General features: G+C 42.5%; 1 protein-coding gene across 10 annotated transcripts in view; it reads left to right on the forward strand.

Annotated features, from left to right (window-relative positions):
* The window catches only part of PACSIN3 (protein kinase C and casein kinase substrate in neurons 3), a 28,525-nt gene that overhangs the window by 6,077 nt on the left and 3,102 nt on the right, over positions 1 to 19,346 (forward strand). For 6 of the 10 annotated variants that reach the window (XM_053386635.1, XM_053386626.1, XM_053386646.1 and 3 more), the window contains exons 2-9: positions 13,403 to 13,503; positions 13,898 to 14,054; positions 15,726 to 15,961; positions 16,259 to 16,414; positions 17,137 to 17,312; positions 17,527 to 17,647; positions 18,062 to 18,195; positions 18,960 to 19,025. In XM_053386635.1, the coding sequence (XP_053242610.1) occupies positions 13,450 to 13,503; positions 13,898 to 14,054; positions 15,726 to 15,961; positions 16,259 to 16,414; positions 17,137 to 17,312; positions 17,527 to 17,647; positions 18,062 to 18,195; positions 18,960 to 19,025 (1,100 nt within the window). In that variant the 5' untranslated portion in view covers positions 13,403 to 13,449. Of the gene's footprint in view, positions 1 to 9,282; positions 9,486 to 13,402; positions 13,504 to 13,897; positions 14,055 to 15,725; positions 15,962 to 16,258; positions 16,415 to 17,136; positions 17,313 to 17,526; positions 17,648 to 18,061; positions 18,196 to 18,959; positions 19,026 to 19,346 lie in introns of those variants that run through there. The other 4 variants (XM_053386654.1, XM_053386661.1, XM_053386618.1 and 1 more) reach the window with 2 other exon arrangements.

The raw sequence follows: 19,346 nt of genomic DNA on the forward strand, positions 1-19,346 counted from the left end.
CTGCCTAGTATTCTCCATGCTGGGTTTGTTCATACAACACCTGGAGACATATTCTTCCTGCATAACAAAAACATTTCAGCATTTAGACAGAGATGGATGTTGGAAGGCAAGAAAACTCAAGCTCTTTCTGACCAGGATCTGACATTAATATGTTAGCAACATAATATGATAGTACAGTATTAGTGTATGTCTTCTGTAGAGATGGATATGTATCAGTTGGGTAAAAGCTGAAGTACAAAGTCAGCTATTGGGAATCATACAGAATGGCAAAGATGTCTTAGGACAGCAGCCACTACTTTGTTTACAAAGCTTTATAGAGGCTTCAGTAAAATCCACCTTAAAGGTGAAGGCCTTGCTATAACTATATGGGAAAGCTAAAAACAGTGGTCTGTCCTATGGAACTCAGTTGAATTGTTCATACTGATGTTCTTATTGCCTGCTGCTAACCTTTAATGCTTGAAAATCCGTAACAACTTTCTGTAGGTATATTTATAATGGTATAAATAACTAGACATGGTAGCTGCTTCATTCAAGAGCAAAATGTTGAGTTTAATGAGGTGACTAGTGAAGCTATACAGGATTTTCATTCTTCTGTTTGATTCTTAAACTGCATTCTCAGTTGTACGTTGTATGGGTTGAGCTTCGTAGATTATCAGTTTAAAAACCTATTCTGTTTTCCAAAGACAAGTATTATTGAGATGCTGTATTGTGGGATTCCAGATCCTGAGACTGGATATTCTGTGAAATACTTTTCATTTCTTTTTGGGGGACAGAAAATAAAGAATTTCAAATTTAGACTGAACTGGAACAGATAGGCTTGTTGCTTATACGGTTGAGAAGTTTGCTTCTCAAGTGACTGTACTTCCTTTAAAACCAAGATAAGCACTCTGTGGTCCTCCTGAGGATATTGGACTCCTTCCCCCAACATGCCTGACCATGGGCCATGCTGGCTGGTGGGAGCTGTGGTTCAACAATATCTGGAGGGCCACAGGTTCCCCATCGCTGCTGTAAAACAAGGATGGCCAGCTGGTGACCTGTGAGTGACCTCCAGTCCTGAAATTAACTTTTTTTTCAGGCCCCTACTAAATGTCAATCATGATAATAGTAACATATTTTCTAAAGTTTTCCTTTTGAAAAGGAAACAGTTTTCAAAAGTTGCAAGATGTCATACTGCTATAAATACAAAAGCCAAAGAGAGATGCAGTTCTCTGCCATGTGCGCTATGACTTTGGAGCCCTTACTGTTAGACGATGCCAACGATGTTGCAGAACCTGAATACTGATAAAATGTTCTGACTAACCTGCCAAATAAATTTCGGGCCCCAGCCCACCATCTGGAGAATATAGTGACTCAGGACTATAGAAGTTGGCCTTCCCTTCTCTAACCTTTACACTGACATTACATGGGTATGGATTGCTATATCTGGTGTAAAGAAGGGAGAGGTCAGAATACTGGCAAGCTGCCCACACCTCTCTCTAGTCATCTGTGTCAGCACTTGCCTCGCTTGATCCACAGCCTTCAAAAGAGGTAGCCGAGCACAGTATTGACCACACAATGCCTCCTACGCAGTAGTTTCTAGTCAATTACAGGGCCAGTTTCTGCTTGCTAGTACTGAGCTGTCATATCAATAGACTAGCATAGGGTAGGTTTAAATCACTGACACCAGAACTAGACTAGAAAATATACGGGATTGACTTAAAAAGTGTTTTTATTTACAATGTTGTAGTGTTCACTGTTGCTTCTGTAACGTGCCTTGATGATGCAAATGAACTGCTCTGATCGGTTGGTAACCTTTTACGTAACTAACTTTATCACAAGTTAAGACAAGTTCTGTGTTCTACAAGGTCTGAAAAAGCCATTCTGGGAACAGGCTTGGTAAATATCTTAAGGTCACACAAAAATGAGAATGTAAGAAAGGTTGTCTATCATCTATCTATCTATATCAGTCTTCTGTTTTCAGATGCCCTCTAGCAGATAATAAGCCTAGGACAGGGGTCAGCAAACTTTTTCAGCAGGGGGCCAGTCCACTGTCCCTCAGACCTTGTTGGGGGCTGGACTTTATGGGGGGGGTGAACGAATTCCTATGCCCCATAAATAACCCAGAGATGCATTTTAAATAAAAGCACACAGTCATGTAAAAACACGCTGATTCCCGGACCATCCGTGGGTCGGATTTAGAAGGCGATTGGGCCGGATCTGGCCCCCGTGCCTTGGTTTGCCTACCCATGGCCTAGGGTTAAACTCCTTAACTGATTTGTTGTGTATCACCTAGGGCTGTAGAGATTGATGGGATCTGCTACTTTCCAGGCCACTTAGTGTTTGTCCCATCCAGCAGTTTATCTTGGTGATCCTCAAAATAAACCTCCTGGCGGGCCAGTATTATTCTACTCCCATATTAAAAATGGGTGAGAAAGATGAAGCTGAGAGAGAAGCTCTTACTAAGGCTAAGCAGTGAATAAATAGTGGGGCTGAGCATTGGACTAGGGATCAAGCGTATTCTCTTAACCTCACACAGTGTAAAAGTGTGTGCCTCAGCATGTCTGTTACTGGTTCTAAGGCATGTCTGCTCACTCATTGGTTCTTTGGTTTCAGAGCATCTCTTCCGTAGTTCCTGATGTGTTTGGATTTTCCCGAAGCTTGACTTGAATAATCAATCATATGGTTAATGTTAGATTTTTGAGAGGGTCCACTGTCATAACAAGTCATTTATATAGCTGTTTATAGCAGAAGAGCCTGACATATCAGTTCCCCAGTATTGTATACCTGAAGTCCATAGTGGAATTCCCCCCCCCCCGTTTAATCACAAGTGTTTATAGCCCTAATGGAGGGTTGGTAGCTGCTTTTTCTTTAACCATTGCATCAAACAGCCTTTTGCCAATGCTACAAATGTTTAAGTATCCCACTCCTTCCTCTCTCCACTCCCCAGTAAGATTGAATGAAAACCGAGGGACATAAACATGGTGTTTCGAAGTGGTTTCGTCAGCTTTGATGTGCATTGTAGCCACTGTGACTTATTTCAAAATTAAACATTGATTGATCCTGGTTTAAACAGGTTTTGCTTCAGGTTTAAGTGTACTTGTTTGGCTACGATTGGAATCCTACGAAAAATAAAGTTTTATAGGTGAATCTTAACAGTTGAATTACCAGCTCTAGAGGAATGCATAGTATGCAGTTTGTCTAGTCTCCTCTCATCCTGATTAAATTTTTAAAGTGGTTAACTCAGTGGCGTAGCGTGGGGGGTGCGGGGGGCCCGGCCGCACCGGGCGCAACATCTGGGGGTTAGGGGGCGCAAATCCACGGGTTAGGGGGCGCAAATCCACGGGTTAGGGGGCGCAAATTACTTGCCTTGCCCCGGGTGCTGACAACCCACGCTACGCCACTGGGTTAACTATCAAGTGGACTTTGCTCAAAGTCTAAACTAATTTCTTCTATGATGCTCCTGCCCATTTTGTTGCACACACTTCTTGTGAGTTTGTCTTGTTACTGCCTGTGCTTGGGAGTAGGGACTGCGAAACAACAGTGCAACCCAACATTGGCATTGTTGAGCTTAGAGTTCTTTCTGTGTACCTTGATAAAGAGTAGGAAATAATCTGCAGTACAAGGTGGCGTGGCAAACGTCTAAAAAAAAGCATACACCTATGTTTTCAAGTTGTTTCTGTTTTTGCCCCCAGCCTTTTTCCCTTTATCAGTGTGTGTTCTCTTCTTTGCTGCTCAGGATTTCTTCAAATGACTAGTTTTTCTAGGCTGAAGTCCTTGGCAGATGTCTACACCTGGATAAGGCAATTGGTGAAGGCTATGGGTGGTTCTACTAAATCACATGACCTGCTATGTATAACTTTATACAGAAATTGCTCTCTGTATATTTACTGTGTGCTTTTGCCAACATCTAAATGGAGGTAGTTGTGGTGGAGAACAGACTTAGTGATCCCAAACTGGAAGCATGTTGATAAGTCTCGCCTGTGCTTATAATATGTCTGACAGAGGGCCGCAGAGATAGTATCTGAAACAGAAAACCTGGGATTAAAAGACTCTAATTTTACAGAATGCAGACTAGGGCTCTTCTTCTGGAGTGAGATCATGATTCTCCATGTAGAAATGGGCAGGGTGTGTGAGGCTGTATGGAGAGAAACAATTTGCCAGCAATACTAACTGGGTGAAGAAACATTCTGAGGAATGTGCCTATAGGGTGGTAATTACATTCTCAGAAACCAGCTATCAGTCTAAAGGGTTTGGGTTGTAAACCCGGCTAATGCTAGCAACATCCTTCCACTTGAGCCCATGATCTCAGCGCTTTTCAGAAAGTGTCAATACAGTGATGACAATTTAATGCATATAGTGCAAACTTTGTTTTGCAGTTCTAGAATATTGTGACAGAAGCTGCATGGCCAAGAAGGGAGTATAATTCCCACACCAAGATTCTGTTTTTCGTATAACACTATCTTCTGTTAAAAATTAATGTAAATATTTGTAATAAAACAAAGTAATGAGGAGGAAGCATTATTTTGCACAGTATTGTGTGCATTACGCAGGCACAATTACTACTGGAACCAAGTGGAAATGAGCAGTGGACCAGTTTTAAGAATTGCCAGCTAACTTCCTTTTTTCCAACAGGGATGTACCACAGTTAGCTCCTCATGCCCATTGTTTTGAAAGGGACATTAGAACAGTGTCTTGTTGGGGGGAAATAACACAGTTGCATCCTGCATTCCTAAACATTAAAGCTTTGGCAATGTGGCGAGGAACATAATTGTGCTATAATGTCATATTGTTTCTGTGAGCTGTTGTATGGCTTCAAACAGTCTTTTTTCAATATGTGAAAAAAATTAATTGGCACGTCTGGAAAAAGTGTCTAGCTTAACTTTCTCAGATGGTCACTTTTAAGTTGGTTTTGTTTTTGTTTTAAATGGGGGAAGAGTCAGGCAAGCACATCCCACATGCAGCTTGAAGTGGTTCAGAACCCCTTGGTTCTGCTGATCGGCATGAGAGGGTAAATAGATAACGTTTTTAGATCAGACTCTGGTTTTATGATGTGCCAAACCTTTAAAGCAGCTGTGGTTGATGGGAGTTGGAGAGCACCAAACATTTGGAAGGCACCAAGTCAGCAAAGGCTGTTCTAAAGCAAAATTCTCATGTGAAGCATGGGCTAAGCAGATCTGGTTGGTGGCATCTCACTCTAGCCCAGGACAGATCATAAGGAAGAAAGTGGCATCGTACATGGTTAGAGGCATAGACTGCAGAGGAGTGAAAAGCTGTTACTGGCAACTTCTCAATCAGTAGGAAGATCCAGATATAAAACATACAGAGATAATAATAATAATAATAATAATAATAATTTATTATTTATACCCCGCCCATCTGGCTGAGTTTCCCCAGCCACTCTGGGCGGCTTCCAATCGAGTGTTAAAAATAATACAGCATTAAATATTAAAAACTTCCCTAAACAGGGCTGCCTTCAGATGTCTTTTAAAGATGTCCATGTTGCACAGCTGGAAAGTTAAAAGCTTTAAGACCTAATTGGGGGAAAGTACAGTGAGTTGGAAGGGCACCTCCAGAGGCTCACAGAGGCTAGGCTTTGAAAGACAGCCATCATTATACTTTTTAGAATGTAGCTCTAAGTACTGTACTTGGGATTTTCAGAGTAGTCACTTCCATTCCACTGGCACTAACCATCCTTCGAATGTTGTTTCTATTTGAGGACTAAGTGGTACATTTTGTTTAATGTTGAGAGAGCTGATAAATCAGTTAAATCTGCGCTCCTTTCCATGCTGAGGGAAATGTCGTCATCAAGGTTGTTGTTTTTCATAATTTACCATTTATTAAGGAAAATAATAAAACACAGCAAATTAGTAACTATTTGTTATGAACCATGCCAATTTTTGTAAATCAATGCTCATAAAAATGTTCTGGTAACATGTCTGAGCATATCTAAATTCATAGGTTTTTAACTCCATTCTGTACTTTCACTTTCAACAAATTTGAATCAATATCTTAACATCTATTCTTTCTTTTAAAAAAAATTTTTATTAAAGTTTTCTTGGTTTACAAAGGTATGCGCAATGTCTCTTTTTTCAAGTTACATTTTCCATAGGTCAGTTTCATCTGTTGAGACATTAGGGTTACATTAGGAAGAAAAGGGGGTGGAAATGGAGGGGGGCATGGTGAGTGGGGGTGGGGTCGGGAGGCATTGTTTCTATTTTACTTAATGTATGTGATGGGTTTTGTGTCAGCGTCGCTTGTGCGAGTTCTCTTTACTATTCGCGTGTGTTTCTTTGCTGGTGAGAGAGGTTGGGGTTGGCCTCGGATGTGGTTCCTTGTTTGTGATTGGCTGTGTTGAACTTTGTTTTCATGTGTGAGTGGGGTGGGTAGGTTTTTTTTGAATCAGGTTAGCCGTACTGATTTGTATGCTATTGGTGGATTCTTGTTGTTGTCTTGTTGGGCTGTGTATGTGATAAAGGGGAGCCATACCGGGGTGAAAGTATCTTCTTCTATTTGTCCCCTTGTCAGTTTCAGGTTTTTCATGGATGGTGGGCCCTCCCAACTCAACTCTTCCACCTGCTGTTCCCAGGCATGTTTCTCCCTGCACTCCTTTTCCCCTCCCCAACCAAAGAGGCCTCTAAATTTTGCAGAATAGGCTGGTGTACAGCTGTTGGTCTCTAGGGTTCTACTTCTGGATGGCTCTGAACTTTGCCTTTCATGTTGTTTTGGATTAACTTCTTGGAGGAAGTAATTGAGTAAACTGGTTAATAGCAGCAGAAGTGTGAACAATGAATCTCTCCATCATCAAAGCAGAGGAACTGATTACAGTGAGTAACAGAAAAATGGAGTTAGAGTAAATACCCCCCTTTCCTTTCCTTTTGCTCCATTTTGTAATAGCTACACAGCCCTTCATATTAATGAATCCCAATAAATGTATCTTTGTCTTCACAAAGTTTTTTTTTAAGAGTTTTGTTCTGATATAATAGCTTGGAAGTACCCCCCTCCAAAATACAGTGGTACCTCGGGTTACATAACGCTTCAGGTTACATACGTTTCAGATTACAGACTCCGCTAACCCAGAAATATTACCTCGGGTTAAGAACTTTGCTTCAGGATGAGAACAGAAATTGTGCTCCGGCGGCGCAGAGGCAACGGGAGGGCCCATTAGCTAAAGTGGTGCTTCAGGTTAAGAACAGTTTCAGGTTAAGAACGGACCTCTGGAACATATTAAGTACTTAACCCGAGGTACCACTGTATAGGGATTATTATATCAGGCAGTGTTCACCTGGCTGGTGCTTTGAAGTGCTGGAACACATTCAGTTGTTCCTTGAGTACATCGGGCACAACTAAAGGGTAAAAATGTATGTTCTGTATGTTAATAATAATAAACAGAGTTGTCTGGTAGTCTGACTGGGAAACTTGCTTGGGTACATGCCTGAAGCAAATATTGAGTGCTGCTAAACCTAGAGCAATTTCTACATTACAGAAATAGGTAAAAAAAAATAATAATCCTCTGCACTGAAAAGAACCACAAATCTTCACAGTGAAACAATTCATCAAACTCTCCAAACTGTAAATAGGACTTGGTGGCCAATATTTTCTTCTTCTTTTTGCAGTGATTCCTAATGTAAATAAAACACATTAAATATAGTTCCACAAACTATTTTAAGTCTGTAAATATGTTAAAAAATGAAATATCCATGTGCAATGGGTTGAAAATTAGAAATTTTGCCCCATGGTTTGGTGTTTTGTTTTTTGGTTAATGCACAATTTTTCTGCTCTACTTGGCTCCTCTTGTTCCTTGGCTAGGGCACAGTACACAGATTGTGTCATCATTGTTCATAAAAGCACTTGTAATCAATGAGAATGCCATGGCAAATAACAGGAATTCTAAGGGAAACATGAGGAATGCATGCAGTTTTTGCTACTGATCCAGTTATGTCTTTGGTTCAGTTGTTTTAGGAAGAGGTTGAAGAATGTATGAATCATTTGCAATTTATCAGAGAAAAGCCTCACTGTGTTTGTGTTTGTTGTGCTACAGTAGCTTTTCCCCAACCCAGTGCCCTGTAGTCAAAAATAACTGGAAGGCACCAGATTGGGGGAGGCTGCATTATAACAAGAAAGGTTGGTTTAAATATTGGGGAAACTATCTGACTTTGATGTAAGCTGCCAAATAGGAAAAGACAGCCAAGCTCTTTGAGGCTTGTCTAGAAGTGAATGGATCCTGTCCTCTGAGGGATGGTTTGGGAATGAACTCACTCCTGCAACATAGAGACGGGAGGGAGCAGATTGGTTAAATTTATTGAGCTGGAAGTGATCTGGCTTTCATAAGTAAGTTGACATTGAGGTTAGAAATGTACATGACACAAATGGCAAAATGCTTTGAAAGTACTGAAGTACTGTAATACAGCTGATTCATCTGGAGATGAGTCAGGAGAAGTGATACCATTACATATTAAAGTTAAAAATACCCCACCTTCAGCTGATGAGGGTGGTAACAAGCAAATATTTAGCTGTGAGCACATATGCTATAAAATGGTACTATTTAGGTGCTTGGAGAAAGCGGAGGATTTATTCTCTCACCTATTTCTGCATTAATGAATTAATGGTGTCTTTTCCTTTAGCTGTGGCACATTTGTTCACTTTCAGAGATAATGAAAGAAAGGTAGAAGCTGGAGAGCTCTAATTTCTCAATTGAGCAATATCTATCTTGTTCCCCACTTGGATTGAAGGCAAAATAAAATGTATGGTTGTCTGTAGAACTGCTGTGGACTGCATTCTGAATAAATTGGTGTCTGTTGGCAATACGAATTACAGTATCCTGAAACTAAGAAAATTATATGCTTAATGTTAGTGAAACATCTACGAAGTCATAGCTTTGGAGACGGGCTGGCTAAGCATATAAAGTCTAGTACAGATTTTTGAGGTACAGAAATATATTGGGCCCATATTACTGACTATCAGGAGCACAGAGGAGTGTTGAGTCTTTGATCTGGCAAGCTGGTCTGTTTACATTGGAGACATCCAATATGGTTCCATTTGCAGTTATTAACTGCTCGGAGATTTAAGAAGCTGAGTGTCTTGAAATCCCTTAAGTTGACTCTTCTCTGGCTTGCTGTTTTGCCAAGGTTTCTGGTGTGGAAATGTCATCTCCTGCTTGGAAGATGTGTCACTTGTGGGACTGGAACACTTAGCTAAATCTTCTCTAAAACTGGATCAGGCATTTGAAATAGGCATAGATTCCAAGGGAGAGGCCGGGAAATGCTTGTTCCTGGCTGCTTTCTCAACCAGGTGACTCTTCCTTAGGGAGTGCCCCCTGGACAAGGAAAAACACCCATTGCACAAGTGTGCATGCATAGGATTTACTTGCTGCTGTTCAGCACAAGAGCAACAGCTCCTTTGTTGAATACTAGCTTATCAAGCTCCTCTTCAAAAAGAATACTGTGTTTAAAAGCTTTACTGTGCCATAGCTGCAGCCCACAAAGTGAACTTTGGGTCACTCCAAAAATGTGAGTACTAGTGTTTCTTTATGTGTCATCTTAAAGGCCCTATGGATTAACTACAGGTGGCGGCAATGCAAATCTTAAAATTTATTCTAAGCAGTACAGGTATTTCCTGTTGCTTTGCTTGTTTCTTTACTGAATGATGACATGTTTCTTGCTTTTTTGTTTTCTTTGTTATTGGTGTCTGATTTGTATTGCGTGCAATGTACTTTTGTTGGTTTGTTTGATTATATTATATTAAGTCTCAATAATACGTTGTAAAAATCTAAACTAAGATTATTTATAATTGAAGTTGATACAGAACAGCCTCTGCTCCTCACCACAAAGTTTGTCATTAGCTCTTGGTGGCTGTTGCTCCGTCACTTGTGCTCACATCCTGGCTAGTATTGTAAACAGGTCTTCTTGTGACACAAGGTGACAGGGAAGATAGAGAACACAGCGGGGACCTGGAAAGGTTTCTTGTCTTGGAATCCACTTTCCCAGGGGTCTACTGAAAGCTGGCTTTATTCTTGTTTATTTGCAGAATAATTAATATTAATAGTATAATAATGACTGTGGGTAATGTGGTTTCAATGGAGTGATTGAGAAAATATTCCTGAAGTATGAAGAGAAAGTAAGTAATGAGTAGGTAGGGGGTCCTGCAGGTCCCAAGTAGAACCATGTCAGGCTGGATCCCTTACTCCAGTTTGGAAACACCGGAACATGAGATTATCCCAGTTGACAAACCTCATTGGACTTTGAGCCCCAAGTCCCGTAAAGATTACCTCTACTTGCTGATGTGCTGCGTGTTTGGATGCAACATAGGGTAATAAAATACATTAGCTTTTATCTGGTCACAATAGGTTGGATACCCCGTGGGCAGCTTGTCTATTGGTGTGTGCTGCTGCCAACCCCAGAGGCACCGAGTGGTCCTGTTGGTGGAAAAGCTTCAGATGGTTGCACTTTTCTTAAACTTCCACTCAAGTGCCCAGGCACCACCTGGGTGAAGGGTGGTGCACAGGGAGAGGTTCTGTTTTCAGTAAACCTATACAGGTGGATAATTTATAGCCAGGCTTCCTGGAATGTGTGGGCATGTGATGACAGCAGTCCATATGTTTCAAAGCTATAGGTCAAATAATTCAAGTAATGAGGAATTCCCCCCCCCTTTAAATTCTGGCTTGTTCTGTGTTTGCCCTCCAACACAAACATTCTCAGCTTTAACTCTAGAAACTGAAGAACTAGATGCTTTAATTTGTTTGATTTGGCATCTTAAAGTCATTTAAATAACCCCTGAGCTGCAAATTCGGGACTACGTTTCTTGTGACTTTGGTGTTACAGAATGGTAGCCTTGGACCTAGAGTTTGTATGTTCAAAAAACAAAAGAAACCCACAGACAGAGAGAAAGTGCTTATAATTTGAGAGGGAGGAGGGTGTTGGAGGGGCACAATTACTATAGTTAGAGAAACTCAATCCACTGTAGGAGTTAACCTTTCCCAAACAAGTATATTCAAGTTCTTAAAGTAAAAACAAAATGACTGGGCTACCCCATGGGTCACTCCTACAGTAACGACTTCTTAATTATTACACTCTGGGCTCTCCCTAGTTTAGCTCACAAGGAATCAGCAGTTGTGTAGATGTGTTTAATAACTTAAGTGGTCCCTGTATGAGCATCCCCACATGGTGCTGTGCATAAGTCAATATATATTCTGCCTGCAGAAGTTTGCAGCATTGCTTGGGGCCCAGTCGGAGCAAATCCAGCTGGGTAAACTTCATTTCCTAGCCTTTCAGATAGACGAAATCACTTGTTGACTCAAATTATGTGGAAGCTGAATTTTGATTGTCCAAAGGATATTTATTGTTCAATGAGTGGTGTTTTTATTTAAAAATGAGATGCATCTTTGAAAACCATAAATAAGTATCATTTTTATCTTGGCTGTAGGATGCCCAGAGGAGGAAGTCAGGCAGATTAATTGGGGCAGGTGGGAGAGCTGGGCTGTGGGCCAGTGCTGCCTGGACAGGAGATCCATGTTTGTGTTGGCTCCTTCCGGTTGGTGAGGAGCTGTTGCTTTGTACAGCTGTCCTGACTGGGCCTTTTCATACCACCCTGATACTTCTAAACTCTGGGGTAATATCTTTTTACAGTAGGACTTGGCACATTTCCAGTATATTTGCTAGAGAGTGACACCTTGGATTGCAGGGGGTAGCTGCTCCTGTTGCTATATTTGAGAGTGCCCCTCCTTAGATCTGCTGAAACTGAGAAGTACACTCTGGGTGAGAGGGTTTTCTTAGTTGTCAGATGCAGTAGCTGTATTTGAGTCAGGCCAGTGAGAATTGGCTACAAAGCTGTGTTGACTCCACTTTTTCCAGTGTACTAAGCAAGCACTTTAAGAACCTAGAGACGTCCCTTCCATCCCTTGGTATCTGGCAGCCTTGTGTTTGGGTATGTAAATCTGTAACGAAACTGGGACTCTTATAACGTGTGTGAGAGAAAGTGGGCCTAGTTTGTTGGGACGGAGTCTTTGGGCTTGCTTGGTAGCTGATTTAACTTCCTTGATGGTCAGGTGAGCTAGGGCTGTTAGAGTTTTCAGTACCTAAACCAGGAGCATGCATTTTAAAAACGCTTTCCCACGTAACAGGAGAGGGCCGATGTGGCAACATAGCAGTGGCTTAATCTCCTTCTGTTTGGGTGCCAGTTTTTCTCTTAAGGATCTCTCGGAGCATTCAGTATCATGGAAACTGAAGGGAGGATGAAACCCAGTCCTTTGTGCCATGGGAGCAAGTTGGATACCTTTCCAGGGTGTGGGGCAGCTTTTTATAGCAAGGAATGTGCAAGAGGCAATGAGCAACAGTCAAGTATGTCCATCAGTCATTAACCATGAGCTAACCTTTATAATGAGCTATGATAATGGAATCCTCCTGTCACCAAAACAGGCTGTGTAGGGTGCCTGGGAACCTCTATTTTTGCTGTATACATTACATGCATGCCAGCTGAGACCACTGACACAGTCTTACTAGAATTGTAGTGACTAGATAAGCATGTGTATATTGCCGAGTGAATATCTAGGAAAGTGAGACCGAGGAAGTGGTTTTAGGGTAGCATGACCAGTGCACCAGAACAATGCTATAGGTCAGAGCACAAGAGGTGGGGGTGCCAGGTGCCACTAAAATTTGAGAGCCCAAAGTCTGCCACTGGAGGCTGCTAGGGTGAAAAGTGAGCAAATGCACTAAGTGTAGCCACTCGTGTGGTGGTAAGATATAACTATGGTCTGCTTAAACCCAAGAGCTCAAGCGCTGACAATATTATTTTGTTCTGTTAAACAGCTTGGTAAGTTCTTTTCCTCCCAGAAAGGGAACAAACAAAAGTCCTTTGATAATACCGTAAGAATCAAGGCAGTCTGCAGAACCTTGGAGATTGACTGATGACATTAGCTTTTTGTAGGCAATGTAGTAATTTTGAATATTTCATAGGGGCTTGGATGTACTGAAATGACACATCTAGTCCCTTAAAAATCTATATACAGTGTTCCTCAGTGGATTCAGCTGTTGCAGGAGCAGCTTCCAGATTTCTCCCCTGGGACAGAGATCCCTTACCAGAGATGCCTCCCACACTCCTGACTGTGAACTGAATTGGAAAAGTAGGCAGCTGGGGTGAATGTGCCTTTGCACACTTGGGCATGTCCCAGTCTGGCCCTAACCCAACTCCTCCCAGCATTACGGAAAAGACTTGTCCTGTAAGTACTTTGTGCTACTAGTGGTACTTGTATGTGAAGATTCCCCCACAAGGAACCAGAAGGCCTACCTCATTCTTGTCCCTGTAGATAGTGACCAACATTCCTATATAATGGGGCTAGCCTGTTTGGGTTTGGATGACTCTCTCCTTTTCAGTGTCTCATTGGAATTGCCATGTTCTTCTACATATACAGTTATTTTGCTTTTCTTCCCAGCTGCTCCAAAATCTGCAAAAATTCTCTGCTGCAAGGAAACCAGAGTGATGTCATCAGAAGATGATACTGGTGGGGAGGCACCCAGTGGCAGTTTCTGGGAGGTAAGAGAGGGCAAGATGGAAATAAAAGGGTTCCCCTTTGTCTAGAGTCACATAGGATGTGCTAAGAAATACTACATCGACCTTGGTTTCAGTACCTCGTGGCAGAGAAGCACTGACAGCAAGCCTAGGACAAGTTGTCATTGGATGCCCCTTTTTTAAATGGTTCCACGATCCTTAGTGCTGAATAATAATAATAATAATAGTCCCTGGAATGTGTCCATAACAGACAAGCCAGTTACCGCCCCACCTTCCTTGCTCCAGCTGAGAATTTGGGTGGGGTGCTGGGATGGCAGTGAACCTAGAGCTCAGAAGCCTCCAAAAGGCTTGCCTGTTCTGCCTAAAGATATATCTGAGATGTGTGCAAGAATGACTGATGGTGTTAATCTAATTTCAGCCTGGCAACTACAAGCGGACAGTGAAGCGGGTGGATGATGGCAGCCGGCTGTGTAACGACCTTGTCTCCTGCTTCCAGGAGAGAGCCAAAATTGAGAAGAGCTATGCACAGCAGCTAACAGACTGGTCCCGCAAATGGAGGACTGCTGTGGAGAAGGGTACGGTACAGAAAGCACATCACTCAAGATGGAACTCCTGTCTCTTTAGGGAGGAGGAGGAGGAGGGAAACCCCAACACTCTGAGTTGGCTTGCCCCCTCAGCTAAGAGTTAATGAAATAGAGGTGCTGACCTGGCAACCGTGAGCAAGATAACATCATATTTTGGGGTTAGGCAGGGAAAACAAAAGGTTAATAAATTTGGAGAGGAATGTTTAAGGGGAGAGAGAGGACAGAAATCTTTCCAGATGTAGCAGGGATATAGTAAAGGATTTGATTTAGTTTGAAGTGTATTATGGGAAAAACTTTTCGGTTTTCATGTTTGTTCTTCTAAGTGTCGGTATAAACATTTTTCTAGGATTAAAGACATAACATAGTCTAATTGACATGTGGCTGGTATGCTCTATATTTCCCCCTTTTGTATTTACCTACCCAGCAAATATTTAACTATTCATTTGTTGGGTTATTGTGTGGTTAATTTTTTTTTAATAAAAGAAAATAAATGTTGCTATGGAGGAATCTGATCAAATTAATTATCGTACAAGAAATGGCTTTGTTAAAACAAGTAAAGCTGATGAAGGATTTTAGTTTTGTGGGAATGCCCTCAGAAAGTCTGTGGCAGGGGTGAGGTCTCTGCAGCCCACTGGTCAGATTTGATCCTCAAGGTCATGTTCCCCAAACCACACCCACCTGCCCCCATATGTGACAACGGCTGTGGGGCAGATAGAGACACAACTCTATCAGCTGTGTGACCAAGTTCTCTGTGGAGAACTCAATCATGCAGGTGATCTCTGCAGAAAGCATGGTTGAAGTCACTTCCCTTTAGCTGTTGGACACTTGAGTTCAAACCTGCTTGATTGGCTGCATGACCCATGGAGCTGATCCCTGAAGGAGGCAACATTGCAAGCCTTAAACTCGGTACTTTGCCAAGCATAGGGTTGGCAACACCCCTTGTGCTGTGGTTCACAAGATACTTTGACAGGTGAGTGGGGAAGCTGCCTCACAGGTGGGTTGATCCACCTACCACTCAAAAGTTGGCTTGCGGAGTGGGGGCATGGATAACCATCTGACCTTCTGGGCCAAAACGATTCCCCATCCCTCGTCTATAGGATAAATTCTGAGGGGAAGACAATTCTACTTTCATGGCTTTCAGCTACTGTCCCATTAACTGAGTGCTAAGTGCCACACAGGTCTGAAGAATTCATCAGCCCACAGAATCTGGTCAACAGAAAGACATGTAGGAGGAGCGGAGGAGCAAAAAATAACCTGGCACAGTGTACTGGGAAGGCTATGTGTGATGGTAACAAGTAGGCGATGAGAGACTTGGGTGCAGGTTGGAGGACTGCCAGTACAACTCTGGATGATCATTTCTTGGATTATAAAGATGGGGAGTCAATCAAAACTTTATGCAACAGAGACTGAGCAGAAGTTTGTTGGCACACACTCTAGTTGCAGTTACCTAGGGTTGAGCTCAGCAAACTTTCTGTAGGAGGCAAATGCACCGCCTCACACTACTATCAATATGTGTTCCTCCCACGCAGCTCTTTCTTTTTGAGCAGTAAATGTACTTTTGAGATAGATGACTTTGGTAACAAACAAAGCCTGGTTTCCAAACCTGGTTTCTTCTGTACTTGCATAATTACGTTGCCATGTCATCTTTGTTGGTTCATCTAGGCCCTCAATATGGCACACTGGAAAAAGCCTGGCATGCATTCCTGACAGCTGCAGACAAACTTAGTGAGATCCATCTGGAAGTGCGGAACCGCCTGGCCGCTGAAGACTCGGACAAGATTAAGGCCTGGCAGAAGGAAGCCTACCATAAACAGATGATTGGTGGCTTCAAGGAGACAAAGGAAGCAGAGGATGGATTCCGCAAGGCCCAGAAGCCCTGGGTGAAAAAATTGAAGGATGTGAGTAAGAAGTTGCAAGCAGGAGATGGGGGAATAAACAGACTATCAAACATCTCGATAGGCACCCTTGGAATTATTTGATTAATCAGCTTTATGGTCTGGGACTTAACAGATGGCAAAACAGCTCAGTCAGCCTATTGTCCAGCCTCATGTTGCTGGTCATAGGTTAGGCAGTGTTGAGATGTAAATTGTACTTTGCTGCTTTCCTGCCACTTCCTCTTGAATACAGCTGCTTGTCTCTGTATGTGATGGGAAATAACACTGCTGATACATTATTCCATATGACATCTCTGTTAGGTGGAAACTTCAAAAAAGAATTACCATAGTTCTCGTAAGGAGGAAAAGACGGCTCAGACACGCGAGAATCATGCCAAAGCTGATTCCTCTGTATCGCAGGAGCAGATGCGTAAACTGCAGGAGCGTGTCGAGAAGTGTGCTCAAGAAGCAGAGAAGGTAGGTAATGTTGGAAGGTGGTACTTTGGCCATTGACTCTCTTAAGATGAGGGAGAGTCCTAAAAGCAGGAACAAAAATCAGGGTCTTTTCTGTGGTGGCCCACCTGCCTATGGAACGGTGCCAGGGAGTAGTTAGGCAAGCTCTGTCACAGATCTCTTGTAAGCAGACTTTTCAAAGCTTTTTTAGAATGACCTTTAGAGATTGAAAGGTGATGGCAGCAATTGCTGGTTTTGTTTTATTTTCATGTTTGAATACAATGTGATTTTATAGTTGTATAATTGTTTGGTGTGTTTTGAAAAGCATTTTACTGTTTGTGAACTGCTTTGTTAGGTAACCAACCAGAAAAGTGGCATGGCAGTTTAAAAAATTAAATAAACAAACTTGATTTTGGATCTTTGTCACTGGCTAAATTCTGTGGGTGGAGAGGCAGCCCAGTGCTTCAATGGATAGTCCTTTAAGCAGATGGGCCATTGCCCTTGGCGGCAATGTTTGCTGCCTCCTAACCAGACAGAGAACTCAGAAAGCATCAAGGCCCTGTAGAGCCCCTAAACTGAATGGTGCTCATGGAAGAGAGCTGTAGAAGTCAATTACTATACTCTCATTCAACTGGTGAAACTAAAAGAGTAACCAGCAAGAAACATGGGTCCCACCTCGGTCCCAGTACTTCTGAGCATTATAGGCAGTCAACAGCTCACAATTGTTTTGTTTTGGTTCCCTGCAGTGCAAGGATCAGTATGAGAAGATGCTGGATGAGCTCAATCGCTACAACCCTCGGTATATGGAGGACATGGAACAGGTCTTTGAGGGCTGTCAGGAAGCAGAATGCAAACGGCTGTGCTTCTTTAAAGAGATGTTCCTGGATCTGCACAACCATCTGAACCTGTCTACCAATGATAGGTGTGTGTGTGTGTGTGTGTGTGTGTGTTAAAGAGGGCTTCTCTGCCCTTATAGCATCCTTTGGGATGAGAACTATTTAAAGTTTTTTCCTCCTTGAAAGGCTACATCTCCTGGTACTATAGGAACATATTTCTTGTTTGTCCTTTCCTACATGCCTATGTAGCTTTCCAAACAGAGTCCCTTATGCTTGTTGTGTGTTTCTTCATGCCTGCAGCTTCCATGCACTTTACCGGGACTTGTATCAGGGAATAATGGCTGCAGATGACCAAGAGGACCTGAAGTGGTGGCGTCAAACCCATGGACCAGGCATGGCTATGAACTGGCCTCAGTTTGAGGTAAGCCATCTCTCTCTGGTGGGAAATACTAGGGAACTTGCCCCCTTTAGGTTGTAAAGTAAGTCGTGTCTCGTATCATCCTGCTGAAATCAGCACTCGCCACTATTTTTCTATAGAATAGAAATGAGATGCGTAATATACCTGGCATGATAGGAACATGCAAAGCTACCAGCCCAGAGTATTTGTCAGTCTAACCAAATATTGACTACACTGCACTCCAGGGTGTAACCTGTTCCATTTTTAGTGGCGTTGTCTGGGATCAAACCTGGGACCTTGTTCTGCAAATAAGCAAGAAGCCCCCCTCCACATAAAGGATGTCCATTGTCTGTGTTGGATGGGAGGGGGAGGGGAAGCATTCAATTAATCTTCTGAAATATTTTTGGAACTAGGGACTGATAACTTTCTCCCCTCTAGGAATGGTCTTTGGAGACACAGAGGCCAATCAGCAAGAAGGAAAAAAGTGGGAAAAGCGGTGAAGATGTGACTTTGACTAGCATTGTGCCTGCAGGCGATGGTGTGAAACAGACCCCTACACCGACAAAGCAAAGGCAAGTTGCAACCTGTAACACCCGGGTTCTAGAGCAGAGAGGGCAATGTTATTGCAGGATGGCTGACTCACCAAAAATGGGTATAGCAATACCTTCTGCTTCCCTTTGAGAATATGAATTCCCATTAACAAGAGCATACAGAGGCTAGGTCCTTGCAAATTTTGAGATAAATGTCCTAGTCTAATGGAATGCAGGGCTGTTGATAGACCTGCTGGAAGGGCAGAAGCTATGACTGGCACTGTGCCTCTCCTCTGTCCCGCCCTGATATAGCTCTGCCTCTGCTTGTTCCACCCATTAGTCTCAGAGTGAGGACGCTGGCAGGATTTTCCTCTCCAGCTGTTGCTGATCTCAGGGAAAGAAGAATATTCCTCTAGCTGCAACAAAGGCAGTTCTGGATTCTTGATTTGCATCTGTTCACTATGAAGAGAGATGTCAGCTAGCCAGGCCCTTCTTACTCAAACACAGTTCATGTTAGTTCTACAGTGAAGTTGGTAGATAGCAAACATTCTGGCTTTCGTAGCTGGGTGCTTTGCATTCAAAACCCGACCAGATGGCATACTGAGCATGCTGGTCCAGTGGCTGTTGGCACAAGATTACAAAGAAGGAAAAGACAAGAGAAGTACAGGAAATAATAAATTCCTATCTTAACCTTTACTGCAATGTAGAGTCTGCTTTTGTTAACACGAATATCACCGGCAGTAGCTATTCTGCAGCATAACCTTGCCCTTTTCTCAATTTAAAAAGGCTTGTTTGCCAATCCACAGGTATTCATACCAGGAGGAGCAAAACAGTCACTTCTATGATACCCTGAAGGCCTCGGCCTGTATGAAGTTAGTATGAAACTTAAGACTACTTAGGGTACCTGTTTCCTTGCTTCTCCTTTGCTGTAGCTTCTTAATACTTTCTAGTTAAGGAGATGGGCAGTGTTAGCACACTATTTTTCAATTTCTCCCAAATAGACACCTTTTTAGCTTTCTTCAAATAGACCACCTTCTCTCTACCCTGATTGTAGTCACTTAGGGCTTTTAATGTAGTTATTTCCAGAACTGGTCAAGGTTACTGGAAAGATTGTGTTTTTGAAGACCTGCTATTCTGCTCATTCTCGTTCTTTCGCTCCCCTCACTCCCCCCCCCCCAGCTAATGGTGACTTC

This window comes from Podarcis raffonei, chromosome 1 (genome assembly GCF_027172205.1).
Source record: "Podarcis raffonei isolate rPodRaf1 chromosome 1, rPodRaf1.pri, whole genome shotgun sequence".
NCBI classification, from domain to species: domain Eukaryota; kingdom Metazoa; phylum Chordata; class Lepidosauria; order Squamata; family Lacertidae; genus Podarcis; species Podarcis raffonei.